A 14,087-nucleotide genomic window follows, 5' to 3' on the forward strand; every position below is an offset into this window, starting at 1 on the left:
CTCTTTAGCCCTATTATGTATTAATGGAAGGCCTCTGTGAAAAGGCCTTTCTTTGAGGTCTAGAAGTGGAAATGATTTGTCCTGAAAACATTTCTGACCGATCAGCACTGCTGAAGGCTCCTCCAAAGGTGGTCTTGACTTTCCAAAATGCTGAGTGACACTTCAGATTTTAACAGCTCAGGCTCTAGGAGTGAAGGTTCTGTCTTTTCAAAGGCCGAGCACAGCGTCATTGCAGCTTACCTGATTGTGGCAGGTACGGGTGTTTATTCAGTGACCTGCTTCTCGGGCGGGAGAAGAGCTGAGCTGTTGGGCACAAGGGAGCAGTGTGGGCTTAGCTCATGGATGGGGTGGGGGCAGGGTTGTATTCTCCTTCAGGGTTGTAACAATCAGAGAAAATAGACACGGAAGGATATGGTGCTTCTTGACAAGGAAGGTTTTGATAAATAGAGCGAAGAGGGCAAGAAAAGCTTTGTATAAAATGAAGCTTTAAAGTAAAAGTTGTATGTTTCATTTTTACATTAAAATCATGAGCAAAGTGCGCATAGTGGTAAAAGCATGCCTTACATAGTTTACGACTCACGCATAATTTGCAGAGTTTTCTTCTTGGTAGGATCTAGTTCAAGATTCAAAGGTTCTAGAGGAAAAGCTGAAGTTTAAAATAGAAAATAGAGGCTGCAGATCCAGTGTGTAAGTTAAGATCCTCCAGCAGAAGGGTAGTTGTGGGGGGCAGCAGCTGCAGGGGCCGTTTTTCCGCATCTTTGAAAGTGGGCACAAGGTATTCCAGTGTTTTGCTCTTCCACGTTCTCCTTTGTAAAATGAAGTTAAGAATCAGGGATCCGAGGTGCTCCTTATGAAGAGTTCATAGTAAATGACATCAAGGCCCCTAAAGGACTTGGGTTGAACAGCTATGCTCTTGGTACAGTTATCAGGTTGAGATTGGTAGAAAAGGGAAATGACAGAAATTGTACCAGTGGCTGGCATGGCTTTTACAACCAGCAGTTGCTGGGTGCCAGACTTCCTACAAGTGACGAGTTTTAGTAGCTGTTACATTGGGTTCCCTGCTTTTTGCATTGGCATTTATGAACAATTCAAGCGTGTTTCTAAAAACAGTGAGAAATATATCTCCATGTGTTTTCTTCACAACTGCTTAGATTTTGCCTCATAGTTGACTTGGGCTATAGATAACAATTTCCTTTTAATTTTAGTGGTATAGGAACTAATTCATTTGAATACTTCTGGGTGGTAGGAGGCAAAAAGGGAGCCCACGTTTCCAGAATTAGATGGAGATGCTGTATACAAGTTTTGGTTCAGTTAAACATATGTGACAAGGGAAAGCCAACATTGATCTGGCATTTTGAAGGCTGAAGCAGGAGAATTGCTGAGGATACCACAGTCACCTGGGCTCCATAGTGAGACTATCACAAAACAAACACAAAAACAACAAAACAAAACAAAACAAAAAACTGGCCACAAGATTAATATGGACAGGAAATTTCCTAAGGAAATCTTGTAGCTGCTTTTTAGTTTGTTTCCCTGATTCATACAGATGAAGAGTTTAAGAAATGTTCCACACACATACTTCTGAGTGGCTGCTTGGCTTTGAACAGAGGCCTTTTGTTCGCCTTGTTATGTGACCGCACAGGTCAGTTTTATTAGGAGCCGTCCGAGCATGCAGTCTTTGTTGTATGCTTTTGTAGAGGGACTGAAGGAAGCGGATCTACGTTCTTTGTGCTTTTGTTCTGTGTGTGTCAAGTATCTTGTGTTCTTCCTATCCCCTCAGTTTCCCCCTTCAGCAAAAAACTGCTTGAGCTCCCAAATTAAGAATGAACACTTTTCTACCCATTGGAAAGTACCTATAACCAGGGAGCTAATTCAGCGCTTAAGACAGCTAGAGAGAACGGGGAAAGGAATACATTATTTGTACAGTACCTACCTTGTATTGTAGACTCCTCCTGAATGTACTTACTTTATTCTTGCTATGTGCCTGCTACTGTGCTGCTATGTATGGCTAGATGCCATCGTTAATTAACCCTTTCTGAATCTTCAGATTGTAAGATTTTTTTTTCTTTTCATTCTCATGATATTTCTTGTGCATTTACTAAGAAGATCCAAAGGCTTATTGGATTTGCTATCATTGTTCTTGAAGGGATAATAGAAATTGTGCTGGGGTTTTAGTGGCATTTCATTTTTTAAAACTTGCTGTGTAGTGTGCACTCAAGAAAGAGTTCATTGAGAGCCTGAGATGGATAAGGCTAGGATGACATAAGAGCCAAATGGCTTCAGCATCACTCAAGAACAAGGTAATGTCAGTAAGGACTTCGGGAACGCAGGCGACATAATATAGAATCCTGTGGGTAGGAGGCCACTTCAGGGATAAATTGGGCTTGGCCTGAACTGTGAAGGATGGCTAGCATTTGAATATACAGAGAGGTGTTTCAAGTGGGAAAAATATGAAGTCAAGATTTGCAACTTGATGTATTTGATAAACCTCTAGGCTAGTGGACTCCCGTCACAGGTATGGTATGACTGTGTAGGGCAGAGAGCCCAGACAGTCGGGTCAGGACATTGGGCTTCTAATTCTTCTGGTGCTGGGGTACTGAAGCTTCCAGTAGAGCTGCTGCTTATGCTTTGGTGAAGCAATCATATCGTGGCAGCAGTGTGGAGGAGAGAATGGGGATCTGGAAGACTGGCGTAAAGGATGCTAACACCAAGATGGAATGGAGGTTCTTTCTTACCGAGCCAATCCTTGTGTGTGTGTGTGTGTGTGTGTGTGTGTGTGTGTGTGAGAGAGAGAGAGAGAGAGAGAGAGAGAGAGAGAGAGAGAAGAGACAGTGACAGAGACAAAGATCACATGTGTGCATGTGTGTATTGAATGAAGATTTTCAACTTTGACATGTTGAATTTCAAGAAATACTGGGATAGTCACATGATCTTACATACTACATGCTTAATGTGCTTAATGATATTCAACCAAATAAAAGATATGAATGTGCCAGAAATGCGGTTAGGATGGAGTACTGGCTGGTTTTCTGTGTCGACTTGACACAGAGTCATCAGAGAAGAAAGAGACTCAGTCAAGGAAATGCTTCCATGAGCTCCAGCTGTAAGGCATTTTCTCAATTAGTGATCAATGGGGAAGAGTCCAGCCCATGGTGGGCGGTGCCATCCCTGGGCTGGTGGTCCTGGGTTCTATAAAAAAGGCTTTAGAGAAAGCCATAGGAAGCGAGCCAGTAAATAGCATCCCTCAGTGGCCTCTGCAGCACCTCCTGCCTCCAGGATCCTGCTGCTGTCCAGTTGGGTCAGTCAGTTCCTGACTTCCTTTAATAATGAGCAGGAATGTAGATGTGTAAGGCAAATAAACCCTTTCCTCCCCAGGTTGCATTTTGGTCATGGGGTTTCATCACAGCAATAGAGACCCTAAGACAGATAGGGTGCTGGTTGAGGCTTGAGAGAGGAAACCAGACTGAAAGAAGGGGCCAGGCTTTGGGAAGGAAGAGGGATGTAGTCTGCTCAGGAGAGGGAGCTGGTCATTCATGCATCACAGAGCTACAGGGGGATTGGAGACAGACAGATGGCCAGTGGTAATGACATTGAAGCCAGCCCTCAGTGTTGGCTTCTGCAACCAGCAGGTTCTTTGTGTTTTAATTTCATTTCTATTTTCTAGAAGATGTTACAGTTGTAAGAAGAATTGGGACCCCTTCAACCCAGGGACTAAGCTGGGTTTGCTCTCTTTTGAAGCAACTTCAGTATTTAATTTTTATTCTATTCTAAACATTCAAGTTAAACAAAATACACACTCCCCCTCTGTGTGTCTCCTTAGGTATCATAAGCATTCTCAGCAACATGATAGTCCTGGGCATCTTCATCAAGTACAAGGAACTGCGGACGCCCACGAACGCAGTGATTATTAACCTGGCTCTCACTGACGTAGGGGTCAGTAGCATCGGCTATCCCATGTCTGCAGCTTCAGATCTGCATGGAAGTTGGAAGTTTGGGCATGCAGGCTGCCAGGTATTGAAGATCTTGGGAATGAGAACAAGATGAGTTAAACAAACAGATGCAATTTTAAAATCCCCAAAACCGGGTCTGGGGAGGTGGGCTCACTGTGGGAACACAGTGTCCTGCACGGTGATGCCAGAACCAAACATGGCGGGCGGCACACACCTTTAATAAAGACGGGCAGGTGACAGGATCCAAGAGAGACCCCGTCTTAAAAGATAAAACTAAATGAAATAAAATAGATCGGGGAACAATAGAGAACATGTGTCAGCCTCTGGCCTTAATGCTCACATGCAAGTGTGTGTATCTACACATGTGTACATGCACATATACATCCCACATACAAAGCAACAAAATTAAATCCAGTAGTTAAAACAAGACACTGTAAAATACTGATAGATCATTACTTTGGTGAAAAAATAGCTTTGGCAATGACTTGAGAATACATTTATTGTTTTATAATACTTTAAGACTTGAGAATACATTTACTTTTTATAATACTTTATTTTTTATATTTTATGTGTAGAGTTTTATATTTTATGTGTATGTTTTGCCTGCATCTATGTCTTGCCTGTATCTATGTCTTATATCACATGTGTGCAATGCTAGTGCAGCCCAGAGGAGGGCAGTGGATGCCCAGGAACTGACTTTACAGAGGCTTGTGAGTGACCACGGGGTGCTGGGACTTGAACTCTGGGTCCTCTGGAAGAGCAACCAGTACTCTGAACTGCTGAGCCATCTCTCCAGCCTCAGGGATCCATTACTTTAAGGAGAGGTTTAAGATTATTAACCATGTACAATTCCTCAGTCCAAAGAAACATACAAGGAGAATACTGGCATTCGACTACAGAAAACAGTAATCTGCATATTCAAATAAAGTGTACACATGCAATTGTTAAGCATATATTCTCTTTTCATTTCAGACAAAATATTTAGACACAGTCATAGTCTCTAAGAGATACACTCGTCACCATAGTGAGTTTTGACTCTAGAAGGTCCTTTGTGAGAAATGTTCATAGCTGTATGTGCTGTTATTTCTTTTGACAAGGAAATGTATTGGCATTAATTTGTATTGGGTCAGTAGGCAAACAACTGCACTCTGTAGACCAGGCAGGCCTTGAACTCAGAAATCTGCCTGCCTCTGCCTCCCAGAGTGCTGGGACCACACCATGCTCTCTCTGATTTTCAATCTGTACTTCACAGGCTTCCTCCCTCCCTTCCTTCCTCCCCCCTTCCCTCCCTCCCTCCTTCCCTTCCTCCCTTCTTTCCTCCCTCCCTTCCTTCTTTCCTTCCTTCCTTCCTTCCTTCCCTCCCTCCCTCCCTCCCTCCCTCCTTCCTTCCTTCCTTCCTTCCTTCCTTCCTTCCTTCCTTCCTTCCTTCCTTCCTTCCTTCAAGATAGTGGTATTTCAGAGGTACTGTGTAAGGCCATTGCATAACATTCTCATTTTGATTCTTTTCTTTGAGGGCTTTTCTTATTACATATTTTTGTGTACACGAACCAAATACTGTCTGAAGCTTTGAATTATCTATCTGAAAGGAAGTTACAAACGTGTGTGTGTGTGTGTGTATGTAAAACTTTCTTTTGTTTTTAGATATTATGGTTTCAGGATTATCTACATTGATGGAGATAACTGTGTCATTATTATACAGCTTTGCAATTTTCTATTTTGTGAACATAACACATACTCTGTAACCCACTGAATGAAATTAGTGTTGCCTATTGGAGTGTTAGGTGATCTTTGTTTGTTCTTGCGAAGGTTACCGTATCTGCAGTGAGTTCATGCATGCAATGTCTAGAAGACTTTCCACATGCTCTAGTTCTTACATCCTTTCTGTCCCCTCTATTGTGACATTCCCTGAGCCAATTCTAGGGGACAGATTGATAAAGATGTCCCGTTTAAGGCCGGGAACCCAGTTATTCTCACCAACTTATTCTTAGCTTTGACCAGCATTAACTGGCTAGAAGCAGAGAGAAGCTTCTCTCACCACAAGCATACACAGGCTAGCACTGGTCTGGATGTATAAATGATGTTTAGAAGGCAGGCTAACAGCATGCCCATTTAGGAAGACCACAGTGGCGGTTCCTCCCTTTTGACAGGGTTTATGGTATTCCTACATGACTTCTCTCCTGTGCAGGTCTCAAATGCAATCCAAAGTGACTGGTTATGCCCATAACCTTTGTTCCACAGTTCCACCATATGAACATTTAACATGTTTGAAATGTATTCTAACAATGAGGCAAAACTACAAATGATTAGGGTTGTCAAGATGGCTCAGTCTGTAAAAATGCTTGCTAGACAAGCTAGATAACCCAAGTTCATTCTCTGTAACCCACACTGTTAGGAGAGAACCAGCTCCCAGAAATTGTCCTCATATGTGTCCACATATGTGCATGGCATGCACATGTACACACTGCACACACACACATACACACACACACACACACACCAGAAACATATACACAACAGAAAATGTAACTGTTCCCTGGGAAGGTGATGGGATGGCGGACTGTTTCTGGTTTTGAGTTGCAGGTTTACGCAGGACTGAATATCTTTTTTGGAATGGTGAGCATTGGTTTACTCACGGTCGTAGCTATGGATCGGTACTGGACTGTCAGCTGTCCTGGTGGAGGTAATGGTGTTTCTTGTCTTTCTCAGTGACATCATCCATTATGCAACTGTCACTCAACATGTGCTTGTTTTAGAGCACAGACATAAGGTTTGTAACGAGGCTCAGTCTTATTTCTCTAGAAATCCTTGTTCAAGAGTTTTGGAGGCTTCCTACAATACTTGAAAATATAATCCAGACTTCATTAGGCCTTCAAGGCCCCTCAGGATCGGCCCTGGTTGCCTTCCCAGCTTTGTTCTGAGTCACTGTCACTTTTGGGTACTGGCCAGGTGACGTCACTCTTCGGGACTTGTGGACATGTTGCCTTCCTTGCCCAGAGAGCCTTTGCTCCTGCTTGGTCTCTACTCTTTACCACTCAGATGTTAGATTGCCATTTTTGTTAGAGTGTGAAACCCCATCCACAGGTGTTGTGTGCTCTAAGGGACTATATGGTTGGTAGGACCTGTGAGTCCTATCACTGTGAACAACACTAACACTTCACGTGCTTCCCAACAGGAAGAAGAATGACCAGCAACACTTACCTCAGCATGATCCTGGGCGCCTGGATCAATGGCCTGTTTTGGGCTTTGATGCCCATCATAGGGTGGGCTAGTTATGCCCCGGATCCTACTGGGGCCACATGTACCATAAACTGGAGGAGAAATGATATGTAAGAGATGTGTTTACATTTTATACTCAAGCCCTCCTGAGGTAGACGTCTCTGAGACTTCTGATTGTCCGAGTGATCCTTATAGAGACTGTGGCAAAGGCGTCCTTGGTAGTGATGGTTTGATCTAAGTGGGAGACAGACTAAAGGATGACTTAGGCTTGCTTGCAAGTCAAGGTCATATGGTTCCCTTGTCTCCTTTCTTTGACGTTGGTTCCTCCCTCTCCTCTCCTAAGGCAGCAGTGGGGACAGTCTTCCAGTCTTCACCCAGCCCAGAGCTGTGACCACAAGTGGGAAGAGGGTTAGTGAAGCCAGAGTGTAGGCAGTTCCACCCAATCCTTGGCCTCCCCTGTGCGGCCTTTTTCCAGATGGTTTGGCATTCAGGCACATTCTAAGGTTGCTGCAAGGGTTTGCCTTGAGTTAACGATGCTCCTCTAGGTCTGACATGGAAAATGAGGATCTCTTAGTTCACTAAAGGAAATGAAAGATGACTCAAAACCAAAACAAGAATCCTCTAAAATATTTTTTCTGTAAAGAGTCAAACTTCAGGCTACACCTCAGCTCTGCCATCGTACTGTGAAAGCAGCCATCAACCATATGTAAATTAGTGTACATGGCGGCTGTGTTTTAATAAAACATTATTTACAAAGATAGTTGGCTGGCAGGAATCAGCCCACAGGGCACAGTTTACTGGTCTAAGTCAACTATGAAATGTAAGCCAAACGTTCTTCCTAAACCCTTTAGCAGTAGTTTGCCAGTTAGATTTCTAGTGATTATTTTCTCTTCCCCTTTCCCTCATTCAGGGCATTGAGTGAGTCGTCATGATTGTTTTTCCTTATTCCCAGTTCCTTTGTGTCTTACACCATGATGGTCATTGTGGTGAACTTCCTTGTGCCCTTGACAGTGATGTTTTACTGTTACTACCACGTCAGTCGGTCCATGAGACTTTATGCTGCTAGTGACTGCACCGCGCACCTCAACAGAGACTGGGCAGACCAGGCAGATGTAACAAAGGTGAGATGTCAGAATCAGCTTTAAATCTACAGAGCTGAAGGCTTCCATAGCCTCCCCTGCTCTTTCTGCTGCTGTTTGTCCCCATGTAAATGAATGCTATGCCTAAGTAGTCCTTGGCTATCTGTGTGCTGTGATCCCTGGACTTCCTGCTACACAGACTGTAGCACTCCTGTCAAGCCTGGACTTGACCAGTCCTCCCTCTGCCTCTCTCTCTCTCTCTCTCTCTCTCTCTCTCTCTCTGAGATTTTATTTACTTTATAAATATGATGAGTGCACTGTAACTATATCTTCAGACACACCAGAAGAGGGCACTGGATCCCAATACACATTGTTGTGAGCCACTATGTGGTTGCTGGGAATTGAACTCAGGACCTCTGGAAGAGCAGTCAGTGCTCTTAACCACTGAGCCATCTCTCCAGCCCCCTTTCTCTCTTCTCATCCTGCAGTATACTAGCAGTATTGGTTAGATTACAAGGCTGGATATCTCCCTTTGGTTCAGACATCCCCAACATATGATTCACTTTGTCTTCACCTTATAGCCTTGATTTCTTCTGGTCGGCTGCTCTGTAAGCAGAGACCTTCCCTTCCTCATGTAAACAAAGCACAGAGGGCTCCTCTTCATATTATCTATCTATATGCAAAGCACTCAGCCTGATGGCTAGAGTTAGAGTCCACTGAGCTTAATATAGGACAGCGTGTCCAAGTTGGGTTTAGAACGTTTGTTTGTTTGAGATTAGCAAATAAAGACGGGGGCGGGGCAGTTGTCAGTAAGACAGTGAGTTGGAGAGGGTCCGCATGCGTCTGTGCGTGAAGCCAGCGTGGTGTGCTTGTCCCAGCACACCACAGGAAAGGCTATTCTTCACAAGCGTGTGACACTCTGAGACACCATGTCACATACTCCTCAGCCCAGCCATTTGCAAAGCTCTTGGCATCATTGATGTCTTTGGAGCCGAAACAAAGAACAGTGAGGGCAACGGCCCAGCTCCTTTTGTGTTGCCAACAAAATTCTAACCTAGACTCTCCTGCTCCTGTTTATGTCTTAACCATGCAAACGTCTCAGATGCTAGTCTTGGGGATCGTCTCCTTTTGCAGATGTCTGTGGTAATGATACTGATGTTTCTGCTGGCGTGGTCCCCTTACTCCATCGTGTGCTTATGGGCTTGTTTCGGAAACCCAAAAAAGATTCCTCCTTCAATGGCCATCATAGCTCCACTGTTTGCAAAATCCTCTACATTCTACAACCCCTGTATTTATGTGGCTGCAAATAAGAAGTGAGTAGTGTTTTTCATGGTTCTGATTAAAATGACAAGGCAAAAAGAATGTTAACAGCAGTGGCTAGACCGTAAGATGAAGTAGAGTGCACAAGGAGTCCGGAGGTCTTTTCACAAGATCAGAATCTGCCGGAAGGTCTCTCGGAAACCATTCTCAAGCCCCTCAAATCCAACTGGCCTTTGCACAAAAGACCCGAGAAAATGAATCCTTGATGCAAACAAGGAACTTAGTGCACTCAGTAGCTGATGTGTCATTAAACATACACAGCTATGGAGTCCTCCACGTTCATCATCAGTGATGCAAAAACCAGTCTTTATCTGTCTGTCCTGTACACTTATAAGGGTCTCTGTTGGAGATGTTGAAGTTGGGTGCAGTGATGTATTGAGAGATACCCACTGACAGTAGTGGGTCTTCAGACTTAACTGAAAATTCCTTGAAGGTTTCATGTCATTCTAAGGTAACACATTCTCTCATTTGTTTATGGCAGGTTTCGGAGGGCCATGCTTGCCATGTTTAAATGCCAACCTCACCTAGCAGTGCCTGAGCCAAGTACTCTGCCAATGGATATGCCCCAGAGCCCACTGGCTCCTGCAAGGATCTGAAATGCAAGAAAAGAATACACCACCAAACATTCGACTTGTTTATTTTATTTTTTTTTTAGCAATACACTAATTTTGTTTTAAACATGGATCCACTTAGATCAAGTGCAGACATAGACTACTGCCTTATCAGGCTGCAGGCTCCTCCCACACAGCCAACCCAACTTCACTTGAACAGTGGTTGCTGTAGAGCCTTCACTGTGTCCTCACGGGTCATTAAGAAGCTACACTTGCTTTGATGAATCCAGATACACAAAACTACAGTCTCTTTTCTTTCTCCTTAAAAGGCATACATTACAGTGTATTAATGACCTGTAACTTGATTAAGTTTTCCATTAGACAAGAAACAGCTATCAGAATACTAGAATATTTTAATAAAATTATAATCCTCAACAATTAATTGCTGAAATGAGTTATTTCATGTTTTCAGCTATGAAAAGATATTTTTATCACCCCAAAATTTGAATTTAGAATCAATTATTAGTGTTATTTAAACAAAAAATTTTCAAACATTAAACAAAACTGCTTTCTATCATGCCAGTCTGTGGCATATACACTTTACAGCAGTATAGCATTTATATATTTTGTTGAATAGTCTACAGATGGTTGTGAACTACCATGTGGGTGTTGGGATTTGAACTCAGGACCTTTGGAAGAACAGTCAGTGCTCTTAACCACTGAGCCATCTCTCCAGCTCCTTGTTGAATAGTCTAAATTTGCAGTGTGTGTGTGTGTGTCTGTGTGTGTCTATGTGTGTCTGTGTGTGTCTGCCTGTCTGCCTACTGAGGCCAGAAGAGGGCACCTGATCTCCTGGAACTGAGATTACAGACAGTTGTGATTACAGCACTGGAGGGTGCTGGGAACCAAATTCAGGTCTCTGGAAGAACATCAAAAGTTCTTAACCATCTCTCTAGCCCCTAAATTACCATTTTCTTGAAAATAATATCTTTCTATGTCTGCCATTAGAATTAAGTTTGAACAGAGTGGCACTTTTCTATATTTTTTTGCCCTTCATGGTATCCTTAGTACATAGACTCTTTCTGTCTGATGAATAGTAGGCACTGTGTGGATTTGTAGACTCAAATCCACCATTGTTTAAATGGTTGTGGCTATTAAGCAGAGCACAAGATAGCATTATTTTAAAGGTAGACAACTATACCGTTCTAGTTTTTACTCTTTCTTATGAAACAAGGTTTCCTAATGTAGCCCAGGCTGGGTGCAAACTCACAGGGATCAGCATCTCAGTTCTGGGGATTACAAATGTGCACCACCAAGCCTGGATCAACTTTTTTCACTTCCATAGATGCAGAATGGGGAACGCTTTAATGCAGATATCTTTGTAGGGGAGGGTATCAATTATTCTGACTCTTTATCCAGGTTAAGGATATTGGACAGAAATATAAGAGTCTTCCGGTTGCTAGCTGTCTCCAAGTGTGGGTCTGCGCTGCACCGGCCATGTGTATAAGCTCACTCCATGCTATAACAACGCTCTCTCATATTTCAAAACTATGAGTTATATACTGTAGCATGAATTCATTTGCTTTCACATCTCACCCAGTGTTCATCAGATCTTCATCTGTTGCCTCCCCTCTTGTAAACTGCCTCCTTAACCCCTTTGTCGGCATATTAAAGACCTACCTACCAGTTTATTGAGACGATTCGCTTCCGGTGGACAATGGTACGTTGCTATAATGACCTCCTAGTGTAGCTTTCCATCCCCTGCGCATTCTCACTATGACCGTACATTAACGCCATAGCCGACTGTTTAAAACTACACTTCCAGTCCTTCAAATCTTCCTGACCAAACTTTCAGGAGCCTGCGGTGGCCAAAGCGACTGAAGGGAGGATGGGTTTATTTTAGTTCTGTGGTTGGAGGGAACTGAGTTCAGCATGCAGGACAGGAAAGGCGGCTGGTCACATGGTAGCTCCCGACAGGAAGCAGAATGACGTCAATTCTGGTGTTCACCACCCCCTGTTCCCTTTTAAGTCTAAAACCCCAGCTCATAGGGTTGCAGTTCTCACACTCAGAATGCCTCTTTACACCCCAGTTACCTTCAGTGGCGCACTAATATTCAACACTATGTCGATTTTACGACATGCGATATTATACGATATTAATTTATACGATAAGACTGACTAAGCTCATAATCTGGCTCCCCATAGCTGCTAGCTCGGTGGCTTGTCACTATACAGCTTTGCTAACTCAGCTGGTCAGGTCCTGCTCCTCTCCGCCAGAGCATCCATGAACCCGGCAATGCACAGGCCGTTTGGTCACTTGGTGAGCAACCTATTCTCTCTCTCCTGTGCACAATAGCTCAGAGCTTCACAGAGCTTCCACCCATCCCTGCATCCCCAGCACTGGCAATGATCCTAAATCCAGTCTTCATCATGCGTACACCAAATCAATCGATTCTCCCTCCCCTGTTTCCCAAAACCGTATTATCCACACTCCTGTCAGCACACCGAGGTTAGGCCTCATGGCTGCTCACTGGGACTGTAGGCACCAGTGCCCACCTAGAGCCTCTAGCTCCTCTCCTGCTGGCTCTAAACCCTCTGTCCACACAGCTACCAGGAAATCCCATGTAATCCGTTGATCTGATGAGCCACTCACAGCTTAACTTTTCTGGTTTTGCTGCCCAGAGGCAGAGTGTGCCTCTCTAGCAGGCCATCAAAGGCCCTTCCTCTGTCACCTCAGCCTCAGTCAGTGAGTCCTGAGCAAGAAAGTGCTTGTGTTTTTCTGAGGCTCTCTTGAAGTTTCACACACACACACACACACCCTGTTTCCCTCTGCTTGCTTGGGAGGGAGCTTGGGTGCCACCCAAGGCGGCTCTGCCTGATTCCACAGGCTGAACATGGTGTTCTCTTGTGTTTCCTCATTGGCCCTGCTTGCTCTATCATTTGAGTTCCTTGTGTACTGCAACCGCGTGTCGCTTATCTTTGTACCTCCAGTCCTTGGTTCGGAGGTTGGCAAGTTCTCGGTAAATATTTGGTGAGCAAGTGAATTATGTCGTCTCTGAACAGCTGCAATATTGATGTTTTTTAAATTCTGCAATGTTTTCCAGACTACATTGCTTAGATATAAAATCTATTAGAGTTTGATAACACACCATGTAATAATCTTATTTTTACGGGACTGGTTCTCTTTTCTCAAGGTTTCGTAGTTAAATATGATAGGCATAATCACATTCTATGAAGATTAAATAAAGCCTTTCCATCACCCTCACAGATTATTCAGTTTGTGCATGTGTGGAGGTAGTTTCTTAAGTTGAATTAAAATTGTATTCTCTGCAGCTGGGTATATATAGCAGTATGTGCTTTTAGTCCTGGCAAGGATAGGCAGATCTCTATGAGTTCAAAGCCAGCCTTGTCTACAGAGTGAGACAATGTCTCAAAGATTATTTTTGCCCAGTGTTACTAAAAGACACAGCAGTTGGCCTTCTGTGAAGTCTCCGTAGCTGGTGTCCATGTATCAGACTGGCATCCAACTTGTTATGGACTGAGGATGACTTAGAACATCTGATCCTCCTGCCTCCACATCTCAATGCTGAACTTACAGGCACACATCCCGAAACTCAGTTTTATGTGGTGCTGGAGGCTTTGTCCTTACCAGGCAGGCACTCTTCTGACTGAGCTGCAACCCAGCCCTTAGTTCATCATTATGTAGGGTTTTGATGCCCCAGACTCAGAATTAAACATAGCTTTGAACAGAGCCAATTACCTTCATTAGGTTAAGAGCACTGACTGCTCTCCTGAAGGTTCTGAGTTCAAATCCCAGCAACCACATGGTGGCTCACAACCATCTGTAATGAGATCTGATGCCCTCTTCTGGTGTGTCTAAAGACAGCTACGGTGTACTTACATATAATAGTAAAAAAAAAAAAAAAACTTAAGGAACCATCTTGGGCACATCTTGTGCATACTGAGGTGAT

The 14,087-nt window shown here is 43.7% G+C and overlaps 1 protein-coding gene across 1 annotated transcript; it reads left to right on the forward strand.

Moving 5' to 3' along the window:
• The first annotated feature begins 118 nt into the window (after positions 1-118).
• Positions 119-10,196, forward strand: Rrh (retinal pigment epithelium-derived rhodopsin homolog). The gene is made up of 7 exons (XM_052178500.1): positions 119-253; positions 3,821-4,011; positions 6,531-6,630; positions 7,123-7,276; positions 8,119-8,287; positions 9,380-9,558; positions 10,047-10,196. The coding sequence occupies exons 1-7, from the start codon at positions 148-150 to the stop codon at positions 10,159-10,161; spliced, it is 1,014 nt and encodes a 337-aa protein (XP_052034460.1). The 5' UTR covers positions 119-147; the 3' UTR covers positions 10,162-10,196.
• Positions 10,197-14,087: the final 3,891 nt, after the last annotated feature.

The sequence above is a fragment of the Apodemus sylvaticus genome, chromosome 4, assembly GCF_947179515.1.
Source record: "Apodemus sylvaticus chromosome 4, mApoSyl1.1, whole genome shotgun sequence".
NCBI classification, from domain to species: Eukaryota; Metazoa; Chordata; class Mammalia; order Rodentia; family Muridae; genus Apodemus; species Apodemus sylvaticus.